We start from the raw sequence: 15,975 nt of genomic DNA, 5'->3' as shown, positions 1-15,975 counted from the left end.
TTGTTACAGCTTCTGAACATTTATGCGTCAATTATCCATGGAGGAAAATAACATTCCCCAGTCACCTCAAAATTTTACTGGTAATGAGAGTCTGAGTATAAAAAATATCTACTAGTATTGTAATTTCTAAGAGACTGTGCTTCAGAGTCACAGACAGCTGCCTCTGGGTCATGTTCTATCAAAGGTCAATTTTATGACCTCAGGGAAATTACTTGGTCTCTCTAAGCCTCCATGGCCTCTGCTGTAACAGGGTAGAAAATGGTTTCTGCTACATTGGGTCACTTGAAGATTAAATCAGATTATCAGTGTAAAACACTAGCGTAGTGCCTGGCCCATAACAAGGGTGCTATAAAGGTATAAATGTTAGCTATTATTATTTCTAGAATCATTAATGATTTTCACACAGCTTAAGTAGTGGAAGTTTTTAAATGTCTTTTATAAATTTTGAGGTCCCATCAGGGCAGTCCTGGCTCTGATCTTTGTGTACATCGAAGACACTGGGTTTAAGAATTGGTGTTTGGACCTCAGTGAGGTTGCCTGGATGGGATCTGCATTAGAATTATGAAAATTAACTGTGTGTTGTGTGTTAAATTCCCGGGGTAATACTGCATATGTTAACGTTCAAAAGATGTTAGCATTCTGGTTCCTTTACCCTCCCTTTTCCTTCCGAGAATATTATCTTATGCCAATAAGATAGTGAAGTGGGGACAAGTGTACTCAAAAACAGTGGTAAAGTCAAGTTACATCCATTTTCCCATTCTCAAAGTGTTGTTTAGCTCTGGCCCATGATGTTTGTATTCCTTACAAATATTAACATATTGACATTTTGGAAGCCTGGAGATTAATTCTGAGAAAGGCTAAAACAATTGAAAAATGTTTTCATAGCCTTATCATTGACTATAACAAATGAATGTGAATCCTACTGGAATATATTATTATATCTTCCTGAACATAGTCTGACAGCAGCGTTTCTTTTAAAATTAAAAAAAAAAAGAATTGGAAAGTGAGAACAAAACAATTCTTTTAGTTATTAAAATAGTATTTTATATTATACCATTTCTGCTGATTGTTCTGTTGAAGATGAACAATTTATGCATAAATTTATTGTATTGGCATATAATTCAAAGAAAATTTCTGAGTGTTTTCTTATCAGAAGTTCTGCCTTAATCCTGTTTCTTGCTTGATAAGTGAGGTGCTGTCATTGGCCGTTTCAGGAAAGGAGTGTACTCAGGATGAAAGCGCAGCAGCTGCCATCTTTACCGTTCAGATGGATGACTATTTGGGTGGCAAGCCCGTGCAGAATAGAGAACTTCAAGGCTATGAGTCTATGGATTTTGTTGGCTACTTCAAAGGAGGTCTGAAGTACAAGGTGAGCACCTCTCTCAAACTGTTTTATGACCCCCTCTTCTTTTCCTATCCACCCAGGCCTCATATCTTCATAGAGTGTAAGTTCATTGAGGGCAGGGTTTTTTGTTTTGTTTTGTTTTTGTTTTAATCTGTTTTGTTCACTGATATATCCCCAGTACTCTTGAGACCCATAATAGGTGCTTGATAAATGGTTGTGGAATATATGGTATAATGTGTGAAATATTCTGACTTAATTTCATTTGATAGGTTAATTTTTAATGATGCTAAGTAAATATGGGCAACTTGGGCATTAATAGTTTTCATTTTTGCTATTCGAAAGAATCACTTAATTTGCTGCAAATAATCCACAACTTGGGAATTTCAGTTGTTCTGGAATATATTAGTACAGTATTTATAACAATTATAACTTCAGTTAATGCAAAGAACTATACACACATTTCCCAAATAGTGTAGTATGGTCTTGGAAATGATACAAATGAAACCACTGAGTTGAACATATGTGTGGTTGAGCCTCACGAACTCCTACACATATACTGGCATATGCACCCCCCCCCATACACACACATAGGATTTATGTGTTTTGGCCTGAAACGATAATCATCAAATGGCTTTACTTCTGAAACAAACAAACAGACAAACAAACAAAATCCCAAATAATTAAATAGTCTGTGCCTTTAAGGCGACCTTCAGCAAAGGGTAGCTTTTCCTGGAATTCTCTCAGTGACACTTGCAGACTGGCCATCCTTCACTATCCCCCCTGCTTCCAAGAATGTTCGGTTAAAGTGTGAGGAACACCTTCTCTAGACAAACACACCAGAAACAATCTTTCTCAAAATCAAACGTCTCCAACAGGTGTTCTGCAGACCATACCACCCCACCCGTCTGCCATATTAGCCCAGTGAAGACCTAAAACCTCAGAACTAAACTAGAGTTCTGAATATATACTAAATTTGCCTACTATGTTGCCCCAGTTTATTTCTTCTTTTTCCTGATCAGAGCCTTAGTTGAATATTTTGTGACGCCATTGGGATCAGGACAAAACAAAAGTTCTCTTCTCTCTCTTGAAGTCATTTTTTTACTCTAGGCTAGAAACTATTAAATATGAAACTATTACCTCTTATTTTATTTAATTCACGAGTTACTTTTATGTGAAATGATCCTGAAACATCTCGTATGTCAGTGAACCCAAGATTTTGCATAAGCTGGGGCTTGTAGTTACTAGAAGCATGTACTGTGCCATCATCCTGGATATGAACCCATTTCTGCCACAAGTGGCTTGTTTGCCTCAGGGCAACTACATAAGCTTTCTGGGCTCAGTTTCCTCAAGTGTGCAATGGGTGTAACAACAGCTTTCTTGTGTAGGTGTTGTAAGGATTAAGGATTAAATTAAATAATAAAAATACGTATGTTATAGTACCTATGCCATCATTCGGGTTTTATGCTATTATTTTTTTTATTTTTATTTTTTTTGCGGTACGCGGGCCTCTCACTGTTGTGGCCTCTCCCGTTGCGGAGCACAGGCTCCGGACGCACAGGCTCAGCGGCCATGGCTCACGGGCCCAGCCGCACTGTGGCATGTGGGATCTTCCCGGACCGGGGCACGAACCCGTGTCCCCTGCATCGGCAGGCGGACTCTCAACCACTGTGCCACCAGGGAAGCCCAGGTTTTATGCTATTATTAATCCTTGTGCCTATTAGTGGGGCTTCTGAAATCAAACTTCTGGTTACATACTTAAAAGTGGACATGATAAAAGTAAGTTTACAATTATTGGATAATTATCTTCTAATTATCAACATTAAAACCACGGCAAATCAGCATTTTTTAGAAAGAGGATGTTTGCAAATGGAGGTCAAATTTATCAGCAAAAAAAGTCATTTTACTGTCTTATCACTAGTGACATTGAGCAGATGACAACGTGTGTAGTTGCAACAATACGTGATAGGAAACGTGGAAGCAGAGCTCATTTACTACCCAGAACAGCAAAGATTATTATGTTATACTTAATTTCATGCTTCTAGGAATATAATAAGCACTTCACATGTATTATTGCGTTTAATCTGAAAAAACAGCTCTGTGGTGCAGCTTCTATCATTATCATCCTATAAGTAAATGGAAGCTTAGAGAGACTATGTGACTTGCCAAGCTCTCACAGCTGCTGTGTGACTGGGTGATTGTCTGACTTCAGTGCCTAAGCTATGATGCTATGATGCTCTCAACATAAGTAAATCGTTCAAATGCCCAGATGATTTTTTTAATTTAAGAATACTCTATGGAAAGGATATTGTGTCTATTTGAAATGTGTAAAACTTGGCCAAGTCTACCATTCCCAAGTCAGCAACAACCACATTTAGTTGCTATATATAAGATAAAGATGCAGCTAGGAAACATTAATATCATCTTCCCATGTCATTTAATCGACTTGAGTTTTTTTTTCCTCTGTGAGGTTTTATAGGGAGTTGGGGAGGGGTTACAGAGGACTAATTACTTACTACTGGGCTTGCCTGGTGGTGCAGTGGTTAGGAATCCGCCTGCCAATGCAGGGGACAGGGGTTCAAGCCCTGGTCCGGGAAGATCCCACATGCCACGGAGCAACTAAGCCCGTGCACCACAACTACTGAGCCTCAGCTCTAGAGTCCGCGAGCCACAACTACCAACCCCGTGAGCCACAACTACTGAAGCCCGTGTGCCTAGAGCCCGTGCTCCACAACAAGAGAAGCCACTGCGATGAGAAGCCCGTGCACCGCAACGAAGAGTAGCCTCCGCTCACCGCAACTAGAGAAAGACTGCGTGCAGCAACGAAGACCCAACACAGCCAAAAATAAATAATAAAATAAAATAAAATAATAAATAATTACTTACTACTACTTCCTTATATTAAATCTCTGGCTAAGCACCTTTCCCAAGCTGAACAAGACCCAGCCCCAATCATGATTGTAAATAGCAACAATCAGACATCTGTCAGCCAGTAAAACTGTATTTATGGTGCGCTTGATTTAGAGGATCATCCACCTTGCTTTCATTCTGTAGAATAGGTAGAAAGAGGCTGGGAGTTTCCAGGGGTCCTTCAAACAGTATTCACAGAAGAATTACTGTCTGATACAGACATGTATGAAACAAAAGTTTTTCTTTTGTGCATTTTTGGCATCAAATATTAGAGTCAAAATTAATTTTTAAAATACCATTAAATGTTCACAGACTATGTATACTCTGATATTCACCATATGAAATTATCCTAAATGTTATATATGTATTCTCAGTCTAAGTCAACTCTATATTTTATAACTTTTTTACAGAACACAGTGTTCTTATGCTATTTTTTTATCAGATTGCACTGTACCTCTTATTTAAAAAATTAACGTGGCCAAGCATAGTAATATGTAGATGAAAAACTTGAATTTATTTTTATTGTATAATACTTTGTGCAGTCAAGAAATGTGGCAATCTTTTTAAAATTATGAAGTGGGAAATTATTATATATTTGTAAAAGCTTGTGGTTGCAGTTGTCTGGAAGTCAACATTTAGCATATACTAACAAAATCTTTTTATTCATGAGGACCTTTTGGAGAAGGGGAGAAGTCTAAAGTCAATGGAAATTTAAAGAATGCGCTATTGATTACATATGAAGCTTCACTTCTTTTTTTTTTCTGTACGCAGGCCTCTCACTGTTGTGGCCTCTCCCGTTGTGGAGCACAGGCTCCGGGCGCGCAGGCTCAACGGTCATGGCTCACGGGCCCAGCCGCTCCGCGGCATGTGGGATCCTCCCGGACCGGGGCACGAACCCGTGTCCCCTGCATTGGCAGGCGGACTCTCAACCACTGTGCCACTAGGGAAGCCCAGAAGCTTCACTTCTTTCTTTGGATTTACTGTATAATGTTGATGTAATAAATTTGAAAGTTGGATTATTTTATAGCCTTCTTGTACTGCTAATTTTCTTACCATATTATCAGGGAGGCTTTTGATCAATAAATAACAGTTTTATTTACACTGCGCCTTTATTCTGCACGTTACCTCATAGTTAATTATGGAAGTAAATAAAGATTATTGTCCTTAACATTTAATTCGGGAAAAGAATGAAAAAGGGAAAAGCTGATTTCAAATGGTGCAAGAAGATGTGCTTGATTCAGTTAATCTGTTTTCCTTCAGCATTTCTTAATTCAGTGTGGTTGTACTTTGATTTTCATTTTGTTTTGGTTGGGGATGTGCAACCAGATTTAGAGTATAAATACTTAGGCCTGGCATATTCTGTAAACTCTTTTTACCTAAATAAATAAAACAGGTGATTTTTTAATGTAAAAAAAACAAGGACCAAAATTAGGAGCAGCCCATACCTGGCCAGCACTCAGCTCCCTTCTCTGACCTGAGGCTGTGACCGTGGGAGTTTTGGGCTGCCTGATTCTCTAAACTCTCCTCGTCTGTACTTCTGACCTCTTACTCTCTGTTAACCTCCTGTCACCTTTTTTTCTGAAATCCTTGTCTACCTTCTCACTCAATGGTTTGAGAACCATTAGTTCCCAGAGGACAAGAGCTACAGCTCTTTTCTGTTTATGTAGCAGGTTTTATACATGGAAGGTTTTCAGTAGATATTTGCAGTATTAAATTGAATGGTTAAAATAGGAAGGACAAAGAGCCTAAAACAAAACAAAACAAAAACCTGTTGATTTGCCAGGAAATTCTCTTCCGCATATTTAATTTTTCACATGCACTTAAGTGAGTATTTTATCTTGGCTTGACAGGCAGCTTGGCACCAATACCTGAGGTTTTCTAAGCTGCTGTGTCTAGTTCGAAGCCTCATCCTTTTTTGTTTGTTTGTTTTCTATCTTCCTTCCACTGATCAGGCTGGAGGTGTGGCGTCTGGACTCAATCATGTTCTCACAAATGACTTGACCACCCAGAGGCTCCTGCATGTGAAAGGTCGGAGAGTGGTCAGGGCCACAGAAGTTCCCCTAAGCTGGGACAGTTTCAACAAGGGTGACTGCTTCATCATTGACCTTGGCACTGTAAGTTTTATACACACATGGAGATGTCTAGAGGAAAGTAAATTGTCTTCAGATCAAATCAGATGTATGTGTCATGGAAGATAATCACTTTTTCTACACACTTAGGAAAAGGTCATGTTTATGTGAGATGCAATTATATCAGATGACTAATTGGCAAGTATTGAAATGACACATAAAGCAGGACTTCAAAGTTTTTATTTTCTTTGACAGGTTTAGAATGGAGTAGTGATTTAGTTCTGCCTACCATAGAACAGAAATTGAAATTTTTAATATATTTCCCCTTCTTGAACAGAGCTTCCTCTAATTATTTTTGACCCTAAATGTGTGTGGGAAAACATTGCTTGAGGGGGAAATTGATTCCCCCAGGAAGCAAAGATTCTAGAATTTAAAATTGACATAGGATTAGTCTAAAGAGCCTGCCTGAAGAGTTTTGGGAAAATATTTTAACAAATATTAATATATCCCTTACATCCACACACATAATACTATTTCACACTTTTTTTTTTTTTAAGATTTAATTTTATTTATTTTTGGCTGTGTTGGGTCTTCGTTGCTGCACGCAGGCTTTCTCTAGTTGCAGCCAGCCAGGGCTACTCTTTGTTGCAGTGCGTCGGCGTCTCATTGTGGTGGCTTCTCTTGTTGCGGAGCACGGGCTCTAGGCGCATGGGCTTCAGTAGTTGTGACACTCGGGCTCTAGAGCACAGTCTCAGTAGTTGTGGCGCATGGGCTTAGTTGCCCTGCAGCATGTGGGATCTTTGTTCCCCGACCAGGGATGGAACCCATGTCCCCTGCATTGGCAGGTGGATTCTTATCCACTGCGCCACCAGGGAAGTCCCTATTTCACACTTTTTAATTTTCTCAGAATTATTAGAAGAAAAGGCACAAGTACAAATATCAAGTATCATCTTAGTTGGATGGGCAATATCTGACTTTTCATCCAGGAAAAGAGGCCTCTTTAATGTCAGGAATACTTATCATTATTATCATGACAAAGAAGTATTATTGCAAGGTCTTGTGCTAGACTCTAGTAGGCAGAATTTGGGTTGTGTCTTTAAAACTTTGTAAGGTTTTAAAAAACCTAAAAAAGTATTCCCTGCCGCTGAAAACCCACATGCAAAGGCAAAGAAGGCAAGAAGACAGAGCACGTTTACGTTGTCCTTTTTCTTCTCGGGATCGTAATTCTCATCACACCACATACATCAGCATTCCCATCATCATCAATAACATTTCTAGGTCAAGCATTGTTCAGGGACTTATTGCTTCAGTTAGCATGAGGCTTGGACTGTCTATAGAACTTGCTCAAGGTGGCACAGCCAGTAAATAATGAAGCCAGGATTAGACCCTACGTATGTCTGATTCTCACCTAAGCCTTTTGCTTTACTGCCTCTCCTTGGGCAGTATTTTGGGGAAGAGCATCAGACAGAGGCCAAAAAAGTTTATTTCATATATATATAGAGGGGACACTGAGGATTTTAAAAATGCAGCTACACAAAGTTCGGTTTGAGCAATATTAATCTGGCAACAGCATAGAGATTAAATATGCTAAGGTTATAAATAGTTTGGAAAATGACGCAAATTATAAACTTCTTTGGGTTCTCTAAGTTAGGATACACCTCTAGTTTTATTGCTAATGTATAATTCGACTGTCTTGGATTATACCAGCTGTGTGCACAGTTGAAATTATGATATTAATGCCCAAAGTACAATTCCCAGTGTCACACGTAGATGTTTGCACCCAAAATGGCAGTACTCTTGCCCTGTATCTCACAGTGAATTTCATGGAAATATCCTTTTCAACCTTAGATGCTAACCTGTTCCCCTTTCCAGGCTTAAGTCCTAACCTTCAGGTCTAGGCAGAAAACAGATACTAGTCTCTCTCTCCATTCCTCTGCAACCAAAACCACAACTTATACAAATAGATGATCAGGTATATTAAACCACGCAGTTCCAAAAACAGCACTCAGAATCTCTCAAAGCCAATGCACAATAATTGTCTCCCTCAACTACTTACATTTTATAGCCCTTTATCCCTTTATAATTTATAAAGTATTTTACACGTAAGGTGGTATTGTTCACGGAGAAAGTGGACCTCAGTTTTCTTCCGAGTTTAGTGTAATCTCAGGTTCTCATCTATAAAAGTCGGGTATTTGCTTAGATGTGCTTTGAGGCCCCTATCTACTTCCCACTGATAATGTAATTCATCACTGCCATTACTTGAAAATGTTTCTTTTCTAAAAAAAAGTATTTTATGTGTAATGTAATTGCTCTACAAATGCAATAATCTCTTTGTCATGAATAGTATCCAACTGAGCTTTCCAACTCTCTGCTCTTTGATCCTGAGCAAGTCATTAACCTCTTGGAGGCTTAACTTCCTTATTTCTTTTTCCTTCTTTTTTTTTCATCTTAACTGTGGTTTCTAATGACACTGCTGACGTTAGCCGACTCTAATTCAGTCCCATCTGACACACAGTCATATCTGGAAATCGCAGTCACCATCCCAGTTTCACAAGAGGAAGAAATGTCTTAGAAGGTGTGAGGAAGTCACTTGCATTAATGCAGGTTGAGTGGTGATCTGGGATAGGACCTGGGTGTTTCTGTTTCTGTCACATCCTTTTCATTCCACTGAGTGAACTTGGTAGTATAGAAGATGATGTGCCTCTATAACAGAGTGTCTTGCAATAGTTTCAGAATCTGCTGAATTCAGAATTGATTATGTCTAATATGGCTTAGAATCTACTGAAAGTAGTGTTATTAATGAAATTATTTATTATTTTGTTGAACAAGTATTGAGTTTCCGCAATGGGCTAGGTAGTTGAATGCTGTGATAGACCAATTCTAGTTCTAGTAACATATGCTCTCTTCCCATAGGTAATATCTGCGCATAGAAGTAGTCCCCACAAATCCAGCCTCATGTAATAGGGACAGAGTCTCTATAATAAGATTCGAGGACATTCACCTGTTTAATATTAAATTTTCCTTATTTTATGTAGTTAATTTTCTTTAATGAATTTCAAGTTATCTCCTGCTCTCATGGTTGGTTAGAGACATTTGGAATGATTTTGTTGCAGAGATACTTGAAGCTGATTTTTTCTTATGTTGTGGAACTTTCCCACACCTCACAGGGATATTCTAGTAAGAATCAAGCCCTGGATTCCTAAGTACTTTAGAACAAATACCCACATAATCTGTGTTTGTGTAATTAACCTTTAACCAGTTGTTATGTCGCCAAAAGTTTCTAAAAGGTGATAAGATCTTGCAGTTACCTTGGGAACTTTATTTTTAGGGTGTGTCACAGTAAACCAAGAAGGGAATCAAACTTTTCTCTATCATAGTATTTTTATAACAGTTACTGAGTTAATTATTTCATGACCACTTTCTGCTTTCGTGGGCACAAAGGGAAGCCAATGCCATCTCTTCAATCTTGTTTTATTACCCAGGTATGAAAAAGATAGGTTGAACCTCTAGAGCTGTCACCAAACTAAAGCCAGCTGGCCAGCACTAAGGTTATGGATATAACCTAAATCCCATATCTTGATTGTGTTTGAGGGAAGTGAGCCTTTTATGGTAAACAGTCACTGGTATGAAGGTGGTGTGCCATATGCCTTAGAAACATTTCCTGTGGCAGGATTTTAGACCACAGTAAATATTCTCTAGACATGACAGCATAACCTTTTCAACCTAAAGCATGAGATTGTAAAATTATTCATTTAATTACAACATCCACATCTTAGAGGATGATTTGGATAAGTTGTCTTATATTTAGTGTATTTTCAGAAAATAATATGGGATGTGGCTAGACTTCAGCAATTTGGAATTTACTGAATTGCTGGAAAATGCTTTTGAAATATATATTTTAATGTTGGTGAATTTATAAATCATTACTTTCCACTATTTTTAAAGATATGAGGAATATATAGAAATTAATAAAATTACATCTCAATATTTCGACAAAGCATCAGTAACCCCAGAAGTGAATGATAATGAAAAGAGCCCATATTCTTAGAGTTTGGGGTATGGCGTTAACTCTTTTAGAAATACATGTCAGAGCCAGCCACTAGTGGAGAATTATGTTTCACAGGAATAGGAACCTGTGGTGAGTTTTTTTTTTCTTTTTTTTTTTTTTTTTTGCGGTACGCGGACCTCTCACTGCTGTGGCCTCTCCCGTGCGGAGCACAGGCTCCGGACGCGCAGGCCCAGCGGCCATGGCTCACAGGCCCAGCCGCTTCGCGGCATGTGGGATCCTCCCAGACCGGGGCACAAACCCGTGTCCCCTGCATCGGCAGGTGGACTCCCAACCACTGCGCCACCAGGGAAGCCCCTGTGGTGCGTTTTTAATCGTGGTGTCCTGCATGTTCTGTTTCCTTGTTAACTTGTTTGGTCAGTTATGCAGCATTGCCCTACTGCCTTTGCTATTTGTAATCTATCCCGCCCTCTCTCATAGTCAGTCATGCTGCTTTGAAAAAGCAGCCTACACTTCCTCATTGACCAGTTGGCCTTCAACCCACGTCTTCTGACTTTCACTACCACCATTTCTTTGAAACTGTTCTTCCGATGAGCATCAGTGCCTTCTGCTAAATCCAGTGGCCACTGATCATTTTCCACTTGCCCCTGTGCTCAGTTGACACTTGACTATTCCCTTTTCCTTCAGTCTCACTTCTTCCCTGGCTTCCTGTTTCTCCTCCCTTTCAAGCCACTCTTTCTCATTGTTCACATGGTCTGCCCACCGCCACAAGTTGTTGCTTTTTTAAGGATTCTACTTTTGATCATTGTCTTTTCTTTATACATTCTTCCCGAGCAAACTCATCCTTACCCAGAGCTTCAACTGCTCACCCCCCAGCTCAGACCTCTTGCGTGAGCTCACTGTCAGTATTTCAGATTGCCTCCGAGATAGTTCAGCTTGTGTATATCATGAGAACCTCAGACTTGATAAATCGAAAAACAGAGCTCATCAGTTTCACCCTCTCATTCCAAAATGATTTCTCCTCTTGTCCTTTTCTTGTGAATAGAACCACTGCTCACTCAGGCCCTCAAACCCCAGATCCAGGAGACATCCTGACAACTTCTTCCAAGTGCTGCACATGCAATCAATCACATTCAGTCTATTTTTCCTTCTAAGTGTCCCTTGAATGCTTCCCATCCTCTTCATCATCACAGTACTGTCTCAGGACCCTGTGCCTTACACTTTCCCTCAAGTCGCCATGCTTTTGCTTTTTTGCAGGTTTCCTTTGCTTAGAATACTCCCCTCTTCTACTCACCTTTCTCTGCCAAGCATCCAATATCATCTCACCCTCAAATTCAACTCAGATTGCCTTCTTTATAATGTGTTCACTAATTCCCCTCTCCCCCTTGTCCTGTCCCATGTCACACCTTGTAGAGTTGGGCATGCTCTTAACTTTCCTATCACCATGCTGAGACTTGCCTCTCAGCACTTTCCACACTGCCTGCGCATTCACTTATTAGCCTCACTCACTCTCTTTGTTCCTAGTCTATGGCCCAGAACTTACAGTCACTCAGCAAACATTTCAACAAATGTCTATCTGTCCAGCTTAAAGCACACAGTCTCAAATACAGTCATGTGTATAGAGATGCAATTTTTTTTTCAATCTATAACTCAACCTTGTTTTATTGTCAACCTTCTATTTCCACAGGAAGGTTAAAAGTGTCTTGCCTTATTAAGGTGAATTTTGTTTGTCATTAAAGAAAATCAGATTATCCCACCCACCCTCTTCCCCATCCCAGAGGATGCATAGGTAGTATTATTGCCTGGGATAGGGGACAGGGTTGAGAATGGAAGCATGAGTCTGGTTTGCAGTCTTCAGCCTCCCTCCTCTCTAAGCTTCATTGAGGCATCACTATTTCATTGAATCTTGAGCTCTGGGCTTTGGCCTCTGTCCTAAGACACTTGCTGGAAAATATTCATGGCCTCACTTTGGTCTTCTGAGATGCCCACATATCCGCTGCAAGACCCTTTCTGGTTCTATCAGCCACTACTGCATCTGCCCTCAGGAACTCTACTTAGTTTTTCCCGTGCCACACTGGAGTTGTGGGGACAGTATATCCAAAAGGTTACCAGTACCCTTTGGTCCAACTGCCTGGACACTGACCAGAGTTGTTTCTGCTCTAATGCTTGGGATCATGGATGAATGTATGACAGATAAGGAGGAGTAGACATTTAGCGAGGCCTTCTCAAAAACTGATTGCACCTGATCAAGTTTCCTGGTTCCCTTGTAATCACCTCCTTTTCTTGGATCAGACAAACTAGGCTTATACCATTTCACACTGTTGCCTTCTCTGTGGTTTCTTCAATACACTCTGGCCCCTGAGGCCAAGACTGTGGCTCTCGATATGCAAAACCAACTTTCTGGACCACATCCTCAATCCTCCCCTGCAGAACACTTAACTCTAGGAAGATCAAGGTTCTTTTAAATTAAAACTATGTTGTCTTTCAGACTTTTGTCTCTACTATGACTTAAGAAGGCTTATTTTAAAACTGAGAGCTGGGCAATATCTTCTTTGCTCTGGATAAACTTGTCCTTACTCCAAAGTAATGCATCCCACTAGATTTACTGGGAAGAGCCTTCAGGCCACAAAAAAAAGACAATGGGAAAGATAAACCTAATTTTAAATCTCTGAAATTTACCCTGTAATAAAAGTATGGATGAATGGCATTTAGTGTGTGCTTAGTGTAAAGTGCTGGGTGCTTGGAGTGTAAAGATGAAAACCAGATAGCCTTTGGCCTCCAGGTGCCATGAAGTGGTGAGAGACAGAAACACATACACAAGTCAGAGTATGACCAGGTAGAATGTGAGAGCTACACACAGGCTGTAACTGGAGAATGGATGAGGGCCCTAGGAAAGACGGCTCTCAAGGTATTAGGAGTTATATTTTAATTCTCAATCATGGTTTCACACTGGCATCATTTAGAAGAGGTTTTAAAAATACTGATGCCTGTGATTTGACTCCTGAAGATTCTGATTTTAAGGTTTTGGGACGGGCCTTTGGTGTAGGGTGTTTTTTTTTTTTTTTTTTTTTTGGCCAGGCTGTGAGGCATGTAGGATCTTAGTTCCCCAACCAGGGATTGAACCCATGCCCCCTGCATTGGAAGTGTGGAGTCTTAACCACTGGACCGCCAGGGAAGTCTTGGTGTAGGTTCTTTTTAAGCTCTACCCCCAGATTATTATATTGGACAGTGAACATCCCCATTTCAATATGGGAAATGTCTAATGGTGCTGGGAAATTCACAATCATATGTTCGAAGAACCAGTAAGTTAGTTAAAAATAGTTGAATCACCTACTTCTGTGGCTGGAAGAAATTATTTTTGAAAAATAAATATATATGATTTGCCAAATACTTTGACTAGTACAGAGAACCCAATTTCACCTTCTCTTGCTACAAAAAGAATGCTCCAAAAGCTGTCACCTGTTCCCAGTTAGTGGCATCACTGCCACAGCCAAGCTAGATTTGTCCAAGTCATTTCCCCCATTCCCGGTCCTCTAGTTCCCATCCAAAGGCATGGTTGACCGACCCTGTAGGCTTTAACCTTATAAATCCCTGTCTTCTTCTCCTCTTCTCCATCATCACTCACATATAACTCCTTCCTTTCTGGTCGCCCTGCCTTCAGTAACCATACACACCCTCTGCATCCAACTTACATCCTTCAGTCAGAGATGTTTTTTAGAACACGTATACATGTCATTGAAGGATATTGAGTTGGCTTGGCTTTAAACAACAACAAAATAGAATGTAAATAAACATTTGTTTATCAAAAACTAAAAAAAGTCATGTTTTAAAGTTAAAAAAAAGAAGGTAGGTCCTAGAAGTATTGCAGAAGACATTATCATTTTTTTAACATCTTTTTTTTTTAACATCTTTATTAGAGTACAATTGCTCCACAATGGTGTGCTAGCCTCCGCCCTACAACAAAGCGAGTCAGCCATACATATACACACACCCCATTATTGGAGTATAATTGCTTTACAACGGTGTGTTAGTTTCTGCTTTATAACAAAGTGAATCAGCTATACATATACACACACCCCATTATTGGAGTATAATTGCTTTACAACGGTGTGTTAGTTTCTGCTTTATAACAAAGTGAATCAGCTATACATATACATATATCCCCATATCTCCTCCCTCTTGTGTCTCCCTCCCTCCCACCCTCCCTATCCCACCCCTCTAGGTGGTCACAAAGCACCGAGCTGATCTCCCTGTGCTATGCAGCTGCTTCCCACTACCTATTTTACATTTGGTAGTGTATGTATGTCCATGCCACTCTCTCACTTCATCCCAGCTTACCCTTCCCCCTCCCCGTGTCCTCAAGTTCATTCTCTACATCCGCGTCTTTATTCCTGTCCTGCCCCTAGGTTCTTCAGAACCTTTTTTTTTTTTTAGATGCCGTATATATGTGTTAGCATACGGTATTTTTCTCTTTCTGACTTACTGCACTCTGTATGACAGACTCTAGGTTCATCCAACTCACTACAAATAACTCAATTTCGTTTCTTTTTCTGTTCCATTGTATATATGTGCCATATCTTCTTTATCCATTCATCTGTCTTGGACACTTAGGTTGCTTCCATGTCCTGGCTATTGTAAATAGAGCTGCAATGAACTTTGTGGTACATGACTCTTTTTGAATTATGGTTTTCTTAGGGTATATGCCCAGTAGTGGGACTGCTGGGTCATATGGTAGTTCTATTTTTAGTTTTTTAAGAAACTTCCATACTGTTCTCCATAGTGGCTGTTAAGCAGTTTTTGGAGAATCTCCAGCCTAGAGGGGTATCTGAATGAACTTCTATATTTGGTTAACTAGATCTAAAGGAAAACTAAACACAGGAAAAATAAAGCCAGTAGAAGCAAGGGAGAGAAATAAGTCTGCCCCCACCCGTTTTATAAACTTTTAGATGTATTTAGAATAAAAAAGTTAGAAAAGGACAAAAGAGTAGCAATTCCATCTGAATTCTTTGCCCATGTTATGAGTCACCATCACATGGCTGTTTGGGGGTCTCCTTTAATCTTGCCTCCCTTCAAGGGCATCATTGACCATTGTTTTATTTCTGCTCTTATTTCCTGTCCCCAAATGAGGTTTGGCTGCACTTTGATGTTTGACTTGTTAACTCTGACCATGTAGTTTAAAGGAAATTTTAGAAACCTCTAGGTCTGCCCCCAGTGTGGTTGTTTCTATGAATATCACTCATTTGTTTTGATTTCTTGTTACTTGGTGGTCCGAACTAATTGCCAGTAACAGTTTCTCTTTACTCCCTTATTTTTTCCTTTTCAAACTATCCAGAGTGATTTTGTTTTCCTTTAATAGTTTGTACATTGAGTTAATTATAGTTTCACAAACTTCTACTAGAGGATGTTCGTGGGCAACATGTACGTCAGCAAATTTCAGCCAAAATTTAAGTGGACTTCATTCTAAATTGAATGGATATTTCCATATTTACAGGGAGTTTTTATATCCTTCCCTCCCTCCCCAAACATGACATTTAGTGTTGAGCTGTTAAATCCCTTAGGATCTTAGAAGGTAAAATAGTTGCCTCTGAAACCATGTTTGTTCTACAATTTTCAGTGTCTAGTACACTTAATTCACATTTACAAAAGGT

The 15,975-nt window shown here is 39.6% G+C and overlaps 1 protein-coding gene across 2 annotated transcripts in view; it reads left to right on the top strand.

Annotated features, from left to right (window-relative positions):
* The window catches only part of SCIN (scinderin), a gene marked incomplete at both ends in the record, with an annotated part of 78,550 nt that overhangs the window by 5,760 nt on the left and 56,815 nt on the right, over window positions 1-15,975 (top strand). For both annotated transcript variants that reach the window (XM_082845946.1, XM_082845945.1), the window contains 2 exons: window positions 1,215-1,369; window positions 6,205-6,366. In XM_082845946.1, the coding sequence (XP_082702072.1) occupies window positions 1,215-1,369; window positions 6,205-6,366 (317 nt within the window). The remainder of the gene's footprint in view (window positions 1-1,214; window positions 1,370-6,204; window positions 6,367-15,975) is intronic.

Source organism: Leucopleurus acutus (genome assembly GCF_964270905.1).
Source record: "Leucopleurus acutus genome assembly, chromosome: 9".
In the NCBI taxonomy this organism is placed as follows: Eukaryota; Metazoa; Chordata; class Mammalia; order Artiodactyla; family Delphinidae; genus Leucopleurus; species Leucopleurus acutus.
The sequence above is the reverse complement of the archived record's forward strand: the minus strand, read 5'-3'. Positions and strand labels throughout refer to the sequence as shown.